The 19853-nt window shown below is 41.4% G+C and overlaps 1 protein-coding gene across 1 annotated transcript in view; it reads left to right on the forward strand.

Annotated features, from left to right (window-relative positions):
* LOC104949918 (potassium voltage-gated channel subfamily H member 2-like) overlaps nucleotides 1-15958 on the forward strand; it is a 34630-nt gene extending 18672 nt beyond the window's left edge. Inside the window, exons 3-17 of the mRNA XM_010776356.1 lie at nucleotides 829-932; nucleotides 1127-1265; nucleotides 2893-3047; nucleotides 3497-3591; nucleotides 3715-3855; nucleotides 7562-7761; nucleotides 11313-11565; nucleotides 12212-12405; nucleotides 12662-12764; nucleotides 12941-13092; nucleotides 13201-13345; nucleotides 13435-13624; nucleotides 14667-14772; nucleotides 15073-15174; nucleotides 15564-15958. Coding sequence (XP_010774658.1) covers nucleotides 829-932; nucleotides 1127-1265; nucleotides 2893-3047; nucleotides 3497-3591; nucleotides 3715-3855; nucleotides 7562-7761; nucleotides 11313-11565; nucleotides 12212-12405; nucleotides 12662-12764; nucleotides 12941-13092; nucleotides 13201-13345; nucleotides 13435-13624; nucleotides 14667-14772; nucleotides 15073-15174; nucleotides 15564-15902 — 2418 coding nt within the window. The 3' untranslated portion in view covers nucleotides 15903-15958. The remainder of the gene's footprint in view (nucleotides 1-828; nucleotides 933-1126; nucleotides 1266-2892; nucleotides 3048-3496; nucleotides 3592-3714; nucleotides 3856-7561; nucleotides 7762-11312; nucleotides 11566-12211; nucleotides 12406-12661; nucleotides 12765-12940; nucleotides 13093-13200; nucleotides 13346-13434; nucleotides 13625-14666; nucleotides 14773-15072; nucleotides 15175-15563) is intronic.
* Nucleotides 15959-19853: the final 3895 nt, after the last annotated feature.

Consider the following 19853-nt stretch of genomic DNA (forward strand, 5'->3'; position numbering starts at 1 on the left):
AACAACTTCCTCGACTCAAAATAATATATTATATCCTTTTTAGTTTCACAGAACACAAATTGGGTTATTTACATAATATGTTTACATGATTTTGTTGTGCAATAAAACAACCAGATGGACACACGATAAAGGAAATGTTCAAATTCGGCTCTGATCGTAGCAACATTGGGCCATTCGTGAGGGCATCTTAGGCAAAATCTTTGGCATGCCAAAGATTTTGCCACCGCTCACGAAGTTGCTGCCGGAGCCTGATAAATTCCACCGGCGGTCATACGATGGCTTAAGATGCCCTCACGAATGCCTTACGAAGGGCAAAATGGACAAACGAAGTCAACACGAAAATGAACCTTCACAAGGTCCTTCGTCAATGCTTTGTGATGCCAAAGATGTTGCCACCGCTCCCGAAGTTGCTGCCGGAGCCTGAGAAACTCCACCGGCGGTCGTACGATGGCTTAAGATGCCCTTACGAATGGCCCGATGTTGTTACGATCAGAGCCGAATTTGAACATTTCCTTAATCGTGTGTCCATCGGGAGTCAATTTCGGGACAGTGTGACAGGGGCTTAAGAAATGTATCTATTGTAATTACAAAGTCTATTGTAGCTTTTGTTTACTACAGTTTTTTGTTTTGATGCCCTGTAGATGGGATCCCACTGGAAACCCTGTCTCTGTGTCACTTTATTATTTATTATCTAAATATGTATGCAAATGATCTCGAATCCCCTAATGCTAGTCCATTTGAAGGAGATAACCATACAGAACTGTTCTATTTTTAGAGTGTTAGCTTATAATTATTTTCTCCTGTCTTTTTGATCTCTCCTCTCCTCAGGAAGAGGTAGCCATACAGAACTGCGGCTACTCCTGCTCTCCTCTCACTGTGGTGGATCTCATGGTGGATATCATGTTCATTATTGACATCCTCATCAACTTCAGGTCAGAAAACAAACAAATAAGTGTACAGTATAATAGCAGGAGTAGTATTAGTGCATATTTAGTAGATACATTTTAATCGTAGTAAACTCAAAAAACAGTGAAACAACTATTTTTATATTTTCTAATGTCACATTTTTAATTATAGAAACTATTAATGTGAGTAAATTGACTATAATCTACACTGTTTCACTCAGGACAACATATGTGAACGTCAATGATGAGGTGGTGAGCCACCCGGTGCGTATCGCGGTCCACTACTTTAAGGGCTGGTTCCTCATCGACATGGTGGCTGCTATTCCCTTTGACCTGCTCATCTACCGCAGCGGAGAGGAGGTACGTCATAATGGAGGGAAAGAGAGGTGTTAGGGGGTATGTAAACAGTTCACAAAGTGTGAGGGAGGACAAGAGGAGCGTTAGAGAGATGAAGGGATAAAGAGAGAATGTGATTGCTGCGATTTGCAGTCAGCTGCGATTGAGCGTCAAAGTAAAATGTCACTGCCGTGCATCATTCAATGCAGTGCGCAAACTCAAACACTTTTTTTTTATAATGGAGGATTGTTTTGAGAGAAAATTGTATCCACAGTTTCAATAATGTGTTAAAGGAGATTTAACAAATAGTTTCTACTTCTGGCTTTTCCACAATCAGCAGTTATATTTTGTTCTCAGTTTCATGCCTTACAATTGCTCCCTCTTCGCCCATACACTACGGTATACTGTATTAGACACTTACTAGATGAATCAATAGTAGGCTGTAAATTAAGTGTTCCGACAATAAGTAATCTCCGTCATTTTGTGTAATCACTGATAGTTCTACTGTATTGCGACAAGGGTAATTTGAACCTCCTAATACTACTAAAAACAGACATGTGAACTGAATCAAAGAAGATGGTCCATATAATGCACTACTGTATATAGTAAACAAGAAGGGATTTCAGACACAGTCTACATATATTGGTACCAACAAAAAAGACTGAGGGATTATTCGTAAACGTTTTATTTTAGTACACTTTTTGGAATATATCCAGAAGTTAAAGTTTATTTTCATAATTTTCTAATAAATAAAGGATGTATCAATATAAAAAAACAATAATCAGCTGAATATACGGATAGCCCAGAATTGTAAAAATTGTACTTCCATCAAATTGGGGGGGAAATATACAAGGCCGAGGAAAAAAAAAAAAATGCACCATATATCTTGACTTTATGTCTCCAGTATGGGTACTAAGGTTTTATGGCTTGCTGATGATAAAGAAGTGATATAGAGAATTTAAGGACGTGGGAGGAAAGTGTCTGAAGGAAGAGGTAGGAGTCAGAAGTTGAAGGAGGAAGTAAGTAGGTTGCTGCAGCCGTCTCCTCAGGATACTTCCTACATAATAAGGATGGAAACCACTGGGGCCGAGGTTCATCACTCCACAGCTCAGCCCAGAGTCATTGACAGATCAGGCAGTACTTCAAATCCATCTATAAGTGATGGGTGTCAGTGATAAAAAGTTATTTATAGTGATTAAACCACCCTACAAGACAAAAAAGATGAATGTAGAATCTCCCCTACGTTGAAATACTGCCCGAAGAAAGCTAAGCCAAGCTTCACTTCATAGAAACCCTCCATAGGGGCCACAGAGCCAAGAAAGTGGAGCATTATTTACTATGAGGACACAACACAAGACTAGGCTCTCTGCCAGTAATCGTCCAGTTATGTATTTGTTGTATGGACACGTAGGGGGCCAGCTGAATACAAGTAGAAAGGAGACAGTCATAATTTACCACCTCCACGACTGTGATTCACTTTGGGACAAGACCATGGCTGCAACACCTATGTGTGAATGTGTGTGAATGTGTGTGTGTGACAGCAGGTGGGAAATCTGTGAGGAGATATCAGAGCTAAGGGACTCTGTTTGGTACCGTGCTTTACAATATCTCATTACCACTACCTACACTCTGTCTCTCCCACTCCCATCAGACCACCACTCTAATTGGTCTACTAAAAACCGCTCGACTCCTGCGATTGGTGCGTGTGGCCAGGAAGTTGGACCGCTACTCGGAGTATGGCGCGGCTGTGCTCTTCCTCCTCATGTGCACCTTCGCCCTCATCGCTCACTGGCTGGCCTGCATCTGGTACAGTGCCATTAGACTGTCTGATGATTCATATAAGATTCCCAGAGGAGTAATGTGGGAATTATCATGTCTCCGTCGGCACACCTCAGAACTGCTAATACACTGTATGGGTGCATGTGTCGTAATAATACAAGTCATATCTTCCATAAAAAAGATATGTATACATATATGTTCTAATGCTGTGTGTTCAAGCACCAAGTTGATTGTATCCCAACTCAAGTGAGATCATAGAAAATTGATACTGCAGAAACTGAGAAGTAGAACATATTTCCTCAAGAGTTCTGATTCAATATTAATCAAACAACTTATATTCAGACAAAACTTTTAGGAGTTTTAAAAACAAATATTTTGCTTATATTTTACATACTGTAGCTTAGTAATATTGCTAACATAAATAATGATATACAAACAATCGCATTGCAACTTGTTAACTTTGGATTTCTTCCCAGGTATGCCATTGGTAGTGTAGAGAGGAGTGGTTCTATTGGATGGCTCCACACGCTGGGGGACCAGTTGGGGAAACCATTCAACAGCTCCATCCAAGGTAAGGAAAGGAAACATATTGCTATAATGAAGTGGATCTGTCTGTACTAGTGAGCTCATGCAACGTGTTATCATCAGGGATCTCTCATTTATTTATATTGACAACTCTAAATGTCCACTCCAGGTTCAGGACCCACTATCAAAGACAAGTACGTCACAGCTCTCTACTTCACCTTCAGCAGTCTGACCAGTGTGGGCTTTGGAAATGTGTCCCCAAACACCAACTCTGAGAAGATCTTCTCCATCTGTGTCATGCTCATAGGATGTAAGTATTGATCATATAGTGAACATTATTTTCCTTGGCTTTACATCTGAGTGGGAGAAAGTGTTTTGATTCAAGGACTCCTTGTGATGAGGAGTGAAAGTGCACCAGAGCAGATCAGCGCAAATACAAATACACCTCTAACCAAAAGTAGCATATAACATGTACAGTTATATTACATGTGACATAACTTGCTTGCACACAACATACTATATGTACCATGTGTTTTGAGTTCATGGACAAACTGAAATTCCCCTGAAGGAAAAATTAATGAATGCTTTTGTGAAGTTCAATTTAGAAAATGTGGTAGAGGTGCTCTTAAGCCTCTTGTGGTCAAAATTAGTGTTACAACAATAAAACTAACACAACATAGTTTTAACCTGTCTTCACAGATATACACTGAACAAAAATATAAACGCAACACTTTTGTTTTTGCTCCCATTTTTCATGAGATGACCTCAAAGATCTAAAACATACATTTCTATATACACAAAATAACCATTTCTCTCAAATATTGTTCACAAATCTGAAAAAATCTGTGATAGTGAGCACTTCTCCTTTGCCGAGATAATCCATCCCACCTCACAGGTGTGGCATATCAAGATGCTGATTAGACAGCATGATTATTGCACAGGTGTGCCTTAGGCTGGCCACAATAAAAGGCCACTCGGAAACGTACAGTTTTGCTTTATTGGGGGGGTCTGGGGGGGTCCGAAAACCAGATAAACAGTAAGCATTGGTAACACAACTTCCAAAGTTACAGTAAAATAAAAAGGACCCTGACTCAGTGGCGTTTTCTCCTGGAGGCCAAGGGAAGCCAGGCTTCCCCTGTTTTTTCGGATTGTAGTTATAATTTTAATAAATAAAAACACTTCGTTTAGTTTCGGAAATTCTTTGTTGTGTGTTGCTGCCGGCCCGTCTCTCCCCCATTCTCATGGAGTATTTTACAAAGAGTGAAACAGTGCCCCTCTAGAAGTTATGGTGAAATAGTAGATTGCACTCTCTGTTGCGAGAGGAGGCCAGCCACACGCTGTCTGCCATCTGCCCTGAACAGTGAAAACCGGGATTCATCTGTGAAGAGAACACCTCTCCAACGTGCCAGAAGCTATTGAATGTGAGCATTTGCCCACTCAAGTCGGTTACGACGACGAACCGGAGTGAGGTCGAGACCCCGATGAGGACGACAAGCATGCAGATGAGCTTCCCTGAGACGGTTTCTGACAGTTTGTGCAGAAATTCTTTGGTTATGCAAACCGATTGTTGCAGCAGCTGTCCGAGTGGCTGGTCTCAGACGATCTTTGAGGTGAACATGCTGGATGTGGAGGTCCTGGGCTGGTGTGGTTACACGTGGTCTGCGGTTGTGAGGCCGGTTGGATGTACTGCCAAATTCTCTGAAACGCCTTTGGAGACGGCTTATGGTAGAGAAATGAACATTCAATTCACAGGCAACTGCTCTGGTGGACATTCCTGCTGTCAGCATGCCAATTGCACGCTCCCTCAAAACTTGCGACATCTGTGGCATTGTGCTGTGTGATAAAACTGAACATTTTAGAGTGGCCTTTTATTGTGGCCAGCCTAAGGCACACCTGTGCAATAATCATGCTGTCTAATCAGCATCTTGATATGCCACACCTGTGAGGTGGGATGGATTATCTCGGCAAACGAGAAGTGCTCACTATCACAGATTTTTTCAGATTTGTGAACAGTATTTGAGAGAAATGGTTATTTTGTGTATGTAGAAAATGTTTTAGATCTTTGAGTTCATCTCATGAAAAATGAGAGCAAAAACAAAAGTGTTGCATTTATATTTTTGTTCAGTGTAATTATTTTTTACCTTTCCTTTAATCATATACACAGAAGGCCATTGTGTATAAAAAGAATAATAATTTGCACCTCATTTGTTTCGTGATAACTTTATTCAAGCTCTTATTAACATTTGTGCAGTCTGCAGACAGTAGGGTAAGGATAACGTTTCACCACATAGTGTCAATTACAGGGTAGCAAAGTTTTAAATAACTAAGATTTTGTTAGTTTTTTATTTGTTTTCTTATACAGTACACTATTATTCCAACTCAACCAATCAATCATCATTGCCATTCTGAAAGCCTTTTGCCTAGTGATTTTATTTTTGTATTATTCTTGCATTTATCAACAGGGTTGCTAATATCCTCTTCCATGCTTATCAACTCAACTTTATCTATACAGAGTGATACCTTCTTTACACTAGAAGCCTCATCAGGGAGATGATAGGATAAGAAAAATAACATGATATGACTAGGAACTAGTAACACATTATTCATAGCATGCACATACTTATTATTTTGTGTTGTGCTCATGAAATCAATTGGAATTACTTGTATTTTTAATTTAAGGTCAAGGCTATGAGACACTGAACAAGAGCGTTATTATTTTTAGTTTTGGCAGCGTTCCTTTAGTTTGGCATTTGCTTGGCCAGAACAATGTCCTGAGGCATAAACATTTCCCATTACTGAAGTGAACTATTATGTTGCTCTGGAATCTCAGTGTACTATGAAATTGCAATGAGCATCATACAAGTTCTTTGAACTCAGATTCAGAGAACAATTGTGTTGCTTGTGACATACACGTTGTTAAATGTCACACAGACTGCAGACAAACTGGGTGATGTGGACAGTGATGGGAGCTGACAGAGGTTGGGAGGTGAGCAGGATACAACTTGACAACAGGACAAAACAGGGAGACTCATGAAGGATACGACAGGAGGCACTCTGTCCTCTACAGACAAAAGCCTTTTGGATCAGTCAAACTCCTGCTGTGTCGGTTCACTCAGTTCTCAAACAATATCTGTTAAGATTCAGACGTGTGTGAGACATGTACATCTGTGAATATATACTGTTCAGTAATGTATAGTCACGTTGTCGTGAGCATTTTTGGTTGTAACTGTACTTGCAGAATAGATTATAATTCAAACTTGGCTATTAAGCCTTACATATTTTCCAAGCCTAGACTAAAGGTTAGGTTCACGGTAAAAAAGTATTTATTTAAGATACATTTTAAATGATGAATGGTTAATGAAGTGTACTTTATATAATGCTTTATCCATTCTTTACAACTTCTCAAAGCACTTTACATTCTAAAAGTCATCATTCACCAATTCACAACCCATTTATAAAGAGCATAGCATACAACCCACAACCTTCTGATTGAAAGACGACGGCACTACCTTACAGCCTCAGACACTTTAAAAAGGGGAGAACAATCGAAATTCCTTAAAAAGCACTATTTCTGAGATTTCAAACCAAACAGTACATATTACGTTTCGATAGAATGAACATGATCTAGGAAATATATAAAATATTCAAAGTCAGTCCAAGTGTCTTAACTGATGTATACAAATACAGAAATAACAGTGCAGCTACCCATAGGTAGTTTTTGAGCCAAACCTCCAATTCACCTTTGGTGACACGCAAAAACAAAAAAAGACTACAGCTTCACTGAGTCTTCAAGGATCCAGGTGTTTATTAAACATATCACCCAATGGTGTCAAGCTTAATCATATATTTCTCCTCAGATGAAGAGCCAGAAATATGTCAGGTCATGTCAGTGTATGAAGTGTCAGTGTGTCCCTTTACTCTCAGTTCATGTATATGTTATTCTCTCCCTCCCTACCTACTTCCTCCTTCCTCACACTTCCTCACACTTCCTCCCTCTCCCTGTCTCCCGCTTCCAGCCCTGATGTACGCCAGCATCTTTGGGAACGTGTCAGCCATCATCCAGCGGCTGTACTCGGGAACGGCCCGCTACCACACCCAGATGCTGCGAGTCAGGGAGTTTATCCGCTTCCACCAGATCCCCAACCCGCTCCGGCAGAGGCTGGAGGAGTACTTCCAGCACGCCTGGTCCTACACCAACGGCATCGACATGAATGCTGTGAGTTCTGGTCCTCATGCACCCAAATCCTGTGTGTGTTACTATACATGATGAGTGTTGGGCATGAATACACACCAACAAAAAGGCTAGAGGAGTGTTTTGAGCCTGCGTTGTACGTTATTAGGATGTGAAGCCTTTGTCTCATGATGCATGGTCCAACACCATCAGAGAGAATAGGAAAGATGTGAGTATTATAAGTAATACTAACACACACATGGGCTAACGTGCAAATAAACAGGTTAAAGTGTTTGCAACATGCATGCATCGGGTTGTCACATGCATGAACGCGACACACTGTTTTCACATACAGGTTGAGACTCACAGAGAAACACACAGTGAGTCACACCTGCTAATTCACACAAATACACACACACACAAGTCACATCCTCTGTTTCTCTGTCCTGTGGGATGAAGGCTCAGAAGTGACATGCATGCAACCACAGATGCAGATTAGCATAAACATGTCTCACACTTGAGATCGGCCGATGCAAGCATTTTATGCAGTGCATGAGTCAGTAAATGTGACGTTTATTATCTTTTCACTGCTTCACAGCCTCAGCTTGAAAAAAGTACACTTTACTAAAAATATCTCTGCTCATTACATCGGGGAAGCTTTTCCAGAGTCTTTTAAAAATAGCCCATTGGAGCATAATCAGCACCACATTGTTAACTTGGAGTAAACGCTCTCTCTCTCTCTCTCTCTCTCTCTCTCTCTCTCTCTCTCTCTCTCTCTCTCTCTATACTGACTCAATCAGCTGCAAAATACTTTCTTCATGGAATGGAGGGAATATAAATGCAGCTGTGATTAGAAACTAAACGCGTTAAAGTAGTGTAATATAAATAAATATATTGTTTCTTTAGCATTTGGATTAGCAGGACACTGAAACATAGTATTTATAAAATAATAAAATGTGTATTGTGTTATTGACTTTGTCCACAGAAGCCGAGCCACAGTCTCAAATGTAATTTAATGTTTGAAAGTGTATGGCAAAATCTGGATCAAAGCTCTTATTATTTTTGGTAACCTTGAAGTTTGGGCTTTTTCTTAAAAAAAACAAAAAATATATGTGTTGGGTGAGTAGGCTGTTCTCTGTTGCATTTGAAACTTCAATTAATGATTAAGAATCAATTAATAGATGTTGTTTTTGATGCAGCATCTATTGCAAGACAATTTACATTTTTCAATAACAGATATACAAACACCTGTGTGTATATTGTTGCAGCTTTAGTTTAAGTGTCCAACCTTACTTTTTCATGGTAAAAAAACTGAAGCTTTGACAAGAACCACAATACAATATCATGACAGCAAACATTTACAAAAGCAATAACACTGTATCCTCAGAAGGCAGCAGTTCAGCATCGGCTAAATGCAACAGGAGACCAGCAATGAGAACACCTGATGTGTCCTGCCTCAAATAATCTGACTTCAGCACATTTTGGGGCACCCCACAAATGATTACCGTGAACAGGAGTAATAGTGGATTCATTTTCAAAACCACTCCACCCGGCATTGAAACATTCAAAAGGTGTGTATATTTGGAAGCAATGAGGCCCGTTCCAAAAGACTCGAATGTTGAAAGTAGGAAATGAAAATGGTCTTACAAAGAGATGAAGATGGAGCCCAGTGAAGGCTGAAATTAGGGATAGATAACAAAAAAAGATAAATGGTAAAAAAAAGAAATGAAGGGTGTGTGTTTAAGCTAGGGCTCTGTTCGCTGCAGCAAGCCAGAGAGTAACAAGCCCATAGCCTGCTTCTTAAAAGCGCCGGGACTTCCCTTGCTTGCAGTGAACACATACAAAATGTACCAATTCTTCATATTAATTACACTCTATGCATAGCTGTGGGAACATGTTTCAAATGGGGGGTGCTGTGGGGATGACACCAGGGCTGGTTCTGACCAATGTGCTGCTAGGCAAGATTTTAGCTGGCAATGAAAAACCTCTACAAAAGACCAATACACTGCAAAAAGAGAAATATATTGACATGGTGGACAGCTTATATAACACAAGGCTTCAAATTTATTATATATTATAACATGTTTTAATTTGGGGGGTGGACTTCACATCCTCTAGGGGGGTCGGGGGACCACCCCGGGAAGATTTTTTATCATTTTAAAGTAAAATGCTTCAATCTGGTGCACTTTGAGCGCCCAATTAGAGACTGATCTAGGGGGTACAACTCTAAACACCCATATGAAAAAGATCGGTTTGCATTTTATTAATCAAATAAGTAGGTATGTGAACATTTCCAATAACCTACCATAGCCAATAACAAATACATGTAACTTATTTTATTTGTGTTGTTCATTCATATCTTATTTTACCAGTTAACATTTATTTATTTATGTATATTTTAAAATCTCTCCAGTTTTAAACGATATTTTTGGTTTACTGTCCTATAGTATACATTGCAATGATTTCAAACCTGTTTTTATTTATCCTAATAATTATAAAGGTGTGCCTTGGAAATATTTGTTTACATAAATTGTGATCAAAACGTTTGAGACCCACTGAGATAACTTCGACTAAAGTGAACTATCTAAGCCCTCAGAGTCCTTTACCTCACTGAGCCTCTCAGTCTGACAGGAGAGGACTCTCCCTCCACATTATTGTAGAAACAGCTTCTTATATCCGTTAGCGCAGCAGAAGCTAACAACAATCCCCGCCGGTACCGCGGTATCCCCTCTCTCTATCTCTCTCACTTTGGCTGTGAGCTGCGGGCGCCTGCTAAGCCAACATCCCCCACTTTCATCACTTACAGCGCCCATCGTATAGGGCAAATGGAAAATGTAACCGGGGTGAAAAGGGTGTTATCTTTACTTAATTATGAATGTTGTCACATCAAGTCTGAAAATTCGTTTTTTTTTGTATTATATTTGCATTTAATCTTGTGGAAGTGCAGATCCCCTGTCCTCCACCAGGGGGTGCTGCAGCACCCTCAGCACCCCTACTTCCCACGGCCCTGACTCTATGGGACTGCTGACCCTCTGACTAAATATCACTACAAAGGCCCTTTAGGAACAGAAATAAGTCTTCCTCTGAATGGTTGAAATCATAAAATATTGAACGATGCTTAATAACCATGACTTGAATGTGCCAATTGAGTTGTGTCATGTGTGGAATGGTGTAATGACAGGCTGATAAAGCTAATGTCCCATGAATGTTACCGGTAAGGGTGACTGGTATCAAAATTAAAATTGTAACAACACTTTTTTATTATTCCTTTTAAAGCCTCCATAATCCGTGACATTTATTTGACATTAGCTCCATGTTCTAAACTTGGAAAGTCAATCGCTACTAATAGCATGTATCAATTCTGATGTAACCTTTCGCTATCCATTCATCCGCTTACTTTATCCCCCCTCTTTCTCCTTTCCTTCCCCCCTCCCCTCTTTGTTTTCAAACTCTTTTCCCCCACCTGTATCTTATACCTCCTATTTGTATTTCCTTCTGTCTTCCTTCTCCATCTGTCCTCACCTACTCCTCTCTCACACCTTCCTTTCCCCTGTCTCCTCCCTCTGCTTCCTTGCTCCCTCGCTCCCTCTCCCCAGGTGCTGAAAGGTTTCCCAGAGTGTCTCCAGGCGGATATTTGCCTCCATCTGAACCGAACGCTGCTGCAGAACTGTAAAGCTTTTAAAGGCTCCACCAAGGGCTGTCTCAGGGCGCTGGCCATGAAGTTCAAGACCACCCACGCACCCCCGGGTGACACGCTGGTCCACGCTGGGGACGTCCTCACTGCCCTCTACTTCATATCCAGGGGATCCATAGAGATAATGAGGGGAGACGTGGTGGTAGCCATCTTAGGTACAATACATTGTTTACATGTATATAAAGCTGTTTAATTATTATTTTACCACCGAGTGTAGCCTCCTTTCACTTTTAGGCTATTAGTAAGTATGAAGCAAGGACATGGCAATATTTGGAAATATATTGTTTTGGTTAAACATTTTATTTCCATTGTAGACTGTAAGTTCAATCCTTTGCAGGCCGGCTCATGGCTACTTCAATGTGAACAAGCAAGAGTAGTTCAGATAGAAATGCCTCAGTCTTTGCTTTAAATAAATAACCTGAAACTAAACCTGAATCTAAACTAAACGTTTGTCTCTGTTCTTTAGGGTACTTTCTAAAGTTTGACTTTGAACAAAATTTGTAGACATCTTCAAAACAACTTTTTGGTTTAAGTTCAAATATGTTTCTCAAGATTCCTTTCTAAGTCTTGACTCTTTACGGGCGCAAGTCATTGGCTTGTTTGTAACAACTTAAACAAAAATGCATTAGCTAGAGGCGCCATCTGCTGTTGAACTTAGTTTGTTGCTCTTAAGATGAGATGAACTTGTTTGCCACCATAAACAAAAACAATAAATCAACAAAGACACTGACAAAATAGGTAAGGTTATATCATACATTAGATGACACCATAAAAGGTTGTGTTTGTTTTCACCTCTCCCAGGGAAGAATGATATCTTCGGCGAACCAATCAACCTGTATTCCCGACCCGGTAAATCCAACGCTGATGTGCGGGCTCTGACCTACTGCGACCTTCACAAAATCTTCAGAGAAGACGTTCAGGAGGTGCTGGACATGTACCCTGAGTTCGCAGACAACTTCTGGAACAACTTGGAAATCACCTTCAACCTCAGAGATGTAAGTTTACAACCTCACCGAAGAACAAGAAATGTGACTAAATCAGACACCCTGAATACTTTGGGTATATTACGAGCATTTTAATTATTGTGCCATTGCTTAAGCTCTATGGATAAACAAGCTGTGTAATGAATGATGGTTCTCTGTGTTGTTTTAAGTATCCAAACAAAGACTTTCCTTTCCCTTTAATAAATAATCCATGATTTTGCTTGTATTACAAAATGCATCCCAACAATGTTTCTGGTTCTCATTTCAGACCAACATGATCCCAGGCTCTCCGAGCAGTGATGACTCCAACAGTGGAGGATTCAACAAATTACGCAGACGCAAGCTTTCCTTTCGAAGACGTACAGAAAAAGGTAACTCTTCCTTAAACAGCTTCACTCCACTTTTTTCTGAGGTACAAAACATCAAATATGACCTCAGTAATTCTGATTGAAAAATAAGGTTTGTCAATGGCTGTCATCCTTTAAAAGTGATTATCGATCTAGCTGGACTCATCAATGTACCTCTTTTCTTACACACCTTTAATAAGATGATGCAGATGCTGGAGAAAGTAAAAAGTCCCAAAAGTCTGTAAGACGAAGACAGAGGGACTCAACCAAAAGTCCAAAACAGGAAGAGGCACCCAAGCGACAATGGCAGGCACATCGAAGCTCAGTGTCCTCACACTCCAGTGGTGACGAGGTAAAACTAAAATGTTCATCTTGTCTACATCTAAAGTCTACTTTTGTCACTGCCATTGGTATGATTAAATAAAAATGGCCGTAAATGTCTTTGCTCTACACCTGTTAGGGGGAGGAGCCAAATATGAACAGACTCGTCCCACCGTCCGTAATGATGGAGACTCCTCAGGCTCAGGCCACGCCCCTGAACTTTAATGAGAACACGGAGGGTGATGGAGAGCCCAAGACAGGGAACACCTGCAACGCCCTGTCAGGTAAAACAGGACAGAGATGTTTTGAATTCTGAGGTAAGGCCTACCCAACGATTGACAAAAACTCCCTGCACTCCTTCTTCTCCACACAGGTGCCTTCTCAGGTGTGTCCCACATCTTTAGTTTCTGGGGGGAGAGTCGGGGGGGCGGGCAGTACCAGGAGGTTCCCAGCTGCAGCCTGGCCTCCCCCCCGAACCTCAACACGCCGCTGCACAGCCTGAACCGACAGCAACGCAACCAGGTGGACACACGCTTGGAAATGCTGCAGAAACAGCTCAACAGGTGGGACGGGCTGAATGTCGAAGTGTGTGTGTGTGTGTGTGTGTGTGTGTGTGTGTGTGTGTGTGTGTGTGTGTGTGTGTGTGTGTGTGTGTGTGTGTGTGTGTGTGTGTGTTCTAGTTTGTGTGCATTCAGGTGTTGGCTGCTGTTATCCTTTGTGTCCACCCTTCTACCATATATTGATGTCCCTGCTAAAAACCCTGCCGTCTATGTAGGAAGTGTCTCTCCTCCAACGCAGTTAAAAAATAGAAGGTCCTCATCCTAGAAGATGTTCCTTTGTCTGGTCTCGTTGCAGCACAGGCTGTCTCTGTGCTGGTCTTTAGCTCGGAAGCTGGCGGCGCCTCCAGCTGATTGCTCAGAGTTTTAAGGGATGGGTAGTATGTGTCAGCTAGCTGAAGGTGTATGTGAGGGGAGTAGAGGTGTGTGGGAGAACAGATGTTCCCCTGTACTTAAAATATCTGCACATACTGTATGAGGAAGTCTCTGCTGGAGTTTAGAAAGATAACCAAGAGATCTAAGTCCTAATTAGCTTTATAGAAGCCTTATATATGCTAGATTTAATGCGAAAACGTTCACCTCCTGTGTGTAGCTGAATTATGTATGTCTCCACTGTGACTACGTGACCATAATGCCAATATTGTGAGGAAACTGTATTGTAACGGCTCCAAAAGTAAGATAATGACCACAGGGTGCAAAGAGAAATGTAATATAAGAAAAACTGAGTTTAGAGAAGTTAGGCGCTTTGAAAGGAAAGTTACTGCAATAACCTTTTTAACAATATGTTTCTACATATTTTACAGCAGCCTTGGATGTTCAAACACACACTAACTTCACTGATGAGATCTGGGACTCTAAGTCGCTATGATTCAGACCTACAAGCTGTTTACCAGCATCTATTACATTGACATTTTCGATTACATCCGATAGCTCTTAATCTAAATGTCATTGATAACATGTGCACTTAAAATGTATTCAATAACATTAATAAACTGTATTAAAAGAACTAGTTTACAAAATATGTTCACCAATTGCATAATGTGTGCAGGTTGGAGAGTCGCATGTCAACGGACATAGGAGCGATCATGCAGCTGCTGCAGAGACAGATGGCCCTGGTCCCCCCCGCCTACAGCGCCATCTCATCACCACCTCAGGTAATACATGCACACGCACACACACACACACACACACACACACACACACACACACACACACACACACACACACACACACACACACACACACACACACACACACACACACACACACACACACACACACACGAGTATGTACGTAAAAGTACGATGATTGTTGTCACAGTGGACAAACAAGAATCTTTGTTTGAAGACTAATTCACACAACAGGAGTCAGGACGGAATAAATGTTCTTATAATGATCAGACACTGACTCAGGCTTTATTGAGAGAAGGAGTAATGAGGTGTTCCCTCTCGCAGGTCTCCCCCTGCCCAGGTCCCGGCCCAGCACCATGTCCAGGAGAGAGGCTGGTGGAGCCTGTTACTCCTCTCGAGACAGAGGACCTGGCCTCCTTCTCACAGGTGGAGCAGATGGTTTCATACATGCACACTTGACATCCTGTGGAGTGCAGATTTGATTTTAATATGGTTTCAGTAGCTTATAATCATAAGCATTAGGGTTAAGCTTGCAGCATATCAAATATAGCCTACATGCTGAGTTTCTATAATGGTTATTATATAACAATCATTTTGTATCATTGTATCATTTGGCTTATATTCTGTATTTACATTCATTATATCAAATGTTGTACATACTTAGATAATTTCTATTTGCATATTAAACATCATTAGGATGCATCACAGCAATTAGGGTTGCTTTTCACAACACAACAGTGACGCAATGTGACCTGTGAGAGTAATAAGAAAAATAAGTAACTCGTCACATTGACCTGAGTTCACTGTTCTTGCAGATCTTGGATTCCCAGGAATTTGAAGGGTTTCCGGGCCGGGACTCCCTGCAGCCCCAGGACCCCCCCCTCATCACTGAGCAGGGCCAGCTCGCCCCCTCCGGACTGGACAGCCTTGAGCTGGGACTGGGCCCAGGTTTGAGGGTAGATATAGAGAGTGGGTCAGCAGCGGGGTCCAGCTTAGGGTTAGACTTCAGTTTAGGGGTGTGTTTGGGGGCAGCTGGAACACAGGTATCATCCCTCGATTCTGAAACCCAAAGGAGGCTGTCCCTCCAGGAATCACAGACACCTCTGGACTCACGGACAACACAGAGACACGGCTCTGACCCGGGGGGGAGCTAAGGGAGAGGGAGAGTGGGATGGAGGGGGGGACACAGAGATAGGAGGGGTGATGTTTTTATCCTGCAGTCCCTCCTGTTGGGAGATGAAAAGGCACCTACTGTACTACCACCAAAACCCAGCTACTGTATCTACCACTGATGTTTCACCTCTGACCTCTTGCTCAGAACCAGGCGAGGGTGGGTAAGGCCTCTCTGTCTCTCTCTCCCACAGGTCACCCTCACCCTTTCTTCTGAACTCCATTACAACCTTTAACCAAAACCACAAACAGAGCAGAGAGGAGCTCTGCCTCATAATGAACACAGTCAAACCGGACTGAACCGGTCTGGACCTCTGCTGAAGGAGGACACTTCACACACACGAGTGACTGCTACCCTGTAGATCACATCCTGTAGAAGAATCCCTTTACTGCTGTGTCCTATGTTGGATGACTGACAAGAACAAGACATCAACGGACAGAATAACGACGAAACAAGTAGCCATTTACGTCTTGCACTGAAAATCCTATTGATATTATTCTACTCTATATGTCCGTGGCGCTTCCGATAAACTCACAAACTGGTTAGTAAACTGTAGTGTTAGCTGGCCTAACAGGAAACCTGCTGTCTCGTTCTGTCATTGGTTCCTCCCCTCTGACGTCCTGCCCCAGGAGGCGGAGCTAACGCTTCCCTCTTCCCAAGAGCGCACTGGATTGGCTGGTTTGCACCTCAGGGGTGGGAACGGAGGGGTTAAAAGCCATGAATTTTTTTCAATGAACATATCAGCTGCCCGAACACACACATTGTACAGATTTGCTAGAGAGTGAAGAACCTATGGCATGCTCAGGCCATTAACAGGTAAACTGGCAAACTTAGAGGTTTACCACGAGGACAGTGCACCGAAAACAGCTAACTATTAATAGTTAAACAAGCAAAACACTAATTTAACTCAATGAGTTGTGACATTATTGTGAAACAGACAACTTGTGAAAATATGAAGACATAACACTGGCCAGCTTTCATTTCTAAACAACAAAGCACATGCATACAGAAAAAAAAGTGACTAGTGTTTCCTAGTGAATTTGCTACCTCAGATTTCATTGGTCCTTACTTTTTCTTTTCATCCTGAATGCTTTCACCTTGTACATAGTCTGTCTTGTGATGCGTAAATATACAATATATAAGTTTGCCAGTTTACAACGACCAGCCGAATGCGCCATTATTCTGTGTACAGTACAATATGCAAACACTGGCAAGAAGTGATTGTGCTTTAATCTTATTATGCGTGTGATTAGTTCGGGTCTGAATCTTTTCACGTGTTACATGTTGGTCCTCGTTTGCAGAGCATGGCGTTTAGTGCGTTTTGCTTCCACACACTGTAGAGGTTCACTGGATCCTAACGTCTCTAGGACACGTTTGTTTTCTTTGCCGCAAACTGGTTTAATGGCTGGTTTAAACAGTACAATGACAGATTGAGCGATTTAAAATGAGACAGCACAAAAAAAACCTTACAACATAGGTTTTATAATACTTATCCAGAAATGTCACAATGATAAAAGTGATGCCAGGAAGAAGAAATTATACTTCAGCACCACCGGTTTTTGGAGTTTATTCCTGTCATGTCATGATCAGATGTCCACCAACACACTAAGCTTATATATAAAGCAAATTATTTTGTTTAAGGAATGGATTTACCTCAGTACGGAAGAGGATTGGGGCCACATGATAACGTTCTGAGAAAGGTTCGAATTCTGAGATTAAAGTCAGAATTCTTTCCCCACATTTTTTCATGTGGCCCTAATCCTCTTCCATACCTCAGGGCTGACAAAAAGGCACATTATAATAAGAGCAGGTGCAATGAAAACCCCTATAGTAAAAATGTCTGTAATATCTTCCACTTTCATCCGGTTTTTTGAAGTTGCCAAGATGAAAAACCCATAACATCTTCAAATGGTCTTCCCTGATACAAAATGATCCGTGTATTCTCCTGACCTGTACCACACACTGAAACGTCCCGACAGAGGAGGGAACGCTGACTGAAGTGCAATAGTCCTTTAAACAGTTAAGACTTGTAGCAGCTTAACTGCGTCCGTTTTAGCACTTTATTTCTTACAGTGCAGATGTTTATAAAGACTCAGGAATGTGTCGTTGATGTTAGAAGGTTCATTTTCTGTTGTTTCAGATTTCAAAACCAAGGAGAACGGAAGGACTTTAACACGGTAACATTGTAACCTTAACTCGGGTGGAGTTCCACTTTAATGAAGAATTGTGAAGATTGTACTGCTGCTTGCTGGTCTGAGTTATTGTATTTATTTATTGTTGAAGGATTTGTTTTGATTGCCTGTGTTTTATCATTTAGTCTTGGGTCATTAGGTGCAGCAAGTGAAAGCTTTGTGTCCCTCCCCATGTGTTCTTAATAATAATCCTGAAATGAACAAGCATTATTCACTATTTATAAAGTGCTTTGTGACTGGTACACATGATTGTCATAATAACTTTTAATAATTCTAAGCTGATCAATTTGCAATTGCACACAAAGCCACATTCAATACACATGGCCTGCTTTACCTGTCCCTGTATATTCAGCATCTCTCCTGCACAGTGATGGACCGTGTGGCTGCATGTGAGCAGGTGATGTCACACTTTGTTAAAGGTGCACTTTAGTATCGAACCAAAGCAAGAGAATGATGTAACACATGATCATTGGTCATTTCTGAAACATGTGAATTGATTGATCTGTGACTTTACCTTTCAACCAAGGACATTCTTCAAAGTGACTTCAAATCATTCTTTGGGGTGTAATTTAGATTTTAAACCTAGAGCATTATTGTGAAGATCAGGTTGGTTTGTACACTGTAAAAATAGATTATTGCTACTTTCAGATCAATTGTGATCGTAATTGGATCACTGTTGGGGTAAAGTTTATAGGACCCCCTTTTAAGCATTCTGTGAAAATGTCCTTCTTACTACTGAGACCTCTCTGCTTGTTGTTGTGTTTTACTTTGCTGACACTCATTACCAACGATTCTAAGGGCCTGTGACTGACAGGGGCCCAAACTATTTTAGAACATTAAGAAAAAAATGTTTAAAGGTCCCATGTCATGGTAATTTCTACTGATCATAATTCCATTGTGGAGCTATACTAAAATAGATTTATACTGTGCAATTTTCCAAACTCACATTGGTTTCTCATACAGCACCTCTGTAAAGTATGTGTATTCCCCGGTATTCACTCTCTGTCCTAAACGGCTTGTTGGAGCTCCTGCCCCCCACCTCCCTGTGAGCCCAGTGTGCTCTGATTGGTCGGGACGTTGAGGCTCGTTGCTGCTCGCAGCTGCTTTGATCTGCTGCGAGGAGCAGACAGGCTTCCGTGTCGCCGATACAGCAAGAACAAGCGAAACTCATCCTGAGCACACACAAACACTCACAGCCGAAGTAAAAACAATAAGTTTGGCTTGATATTTAGTAAGAAAAAGGTTTATAACGCTGTGAGCATGGGTCTGCGGAGAGCATTTCTCCGCGATCCCAACTTAGTAAGCCCGAAAAACGTTTACCCATTTAAACATTCGTGGTAGATACCTTGTTTGTTTTAAACATCATAAATACACAAACAACAATGAATACTTACAGTTTGTGTACCCGAATCTCCTGCTGTTCCAAACAAAGTATAGGAACATAATCTTTCTTCAGTGCCCTACGCTGTACACGCTGAAATGTTTGGGAAGCTTTGTTTCGTGAAATGCTGGCAGAGGGTGCGGCCTCTGGGTATCCCCACGTCAGAGTAACCGGGAAGTATACAATGGAAAAGTAGAAATCTCCAACGAGGCTTTTTGGGGAGGTATTTTCTGTGTTAGAGTTTTACTCGCTACAGGGTGTACTTTGAGGGTTTTGACTCTGCAGACCGTTTACATGCAGAAAAACCTTCATAACACACAAGGGGACGGGTAATAACCGGAAAAGCATGACATGGGACCTT

The sequence above is a fragment of the Notothenia coriiceps genome, unplaced genomic scaffold (assembly GCF_000735185.1).
Source record: "Notothenia coriiceps isolate Sejong01 unplaced genomic scaffold, NC01 NC01_scaffold00016873, whole genome shotgun sequence".
Lineage (NCBI taxonomy): Eukaryota > Metazoa > Chordata > Actinopteri > Perciformes > Nototheniidae > Notothenia > Notothenia coriiceps.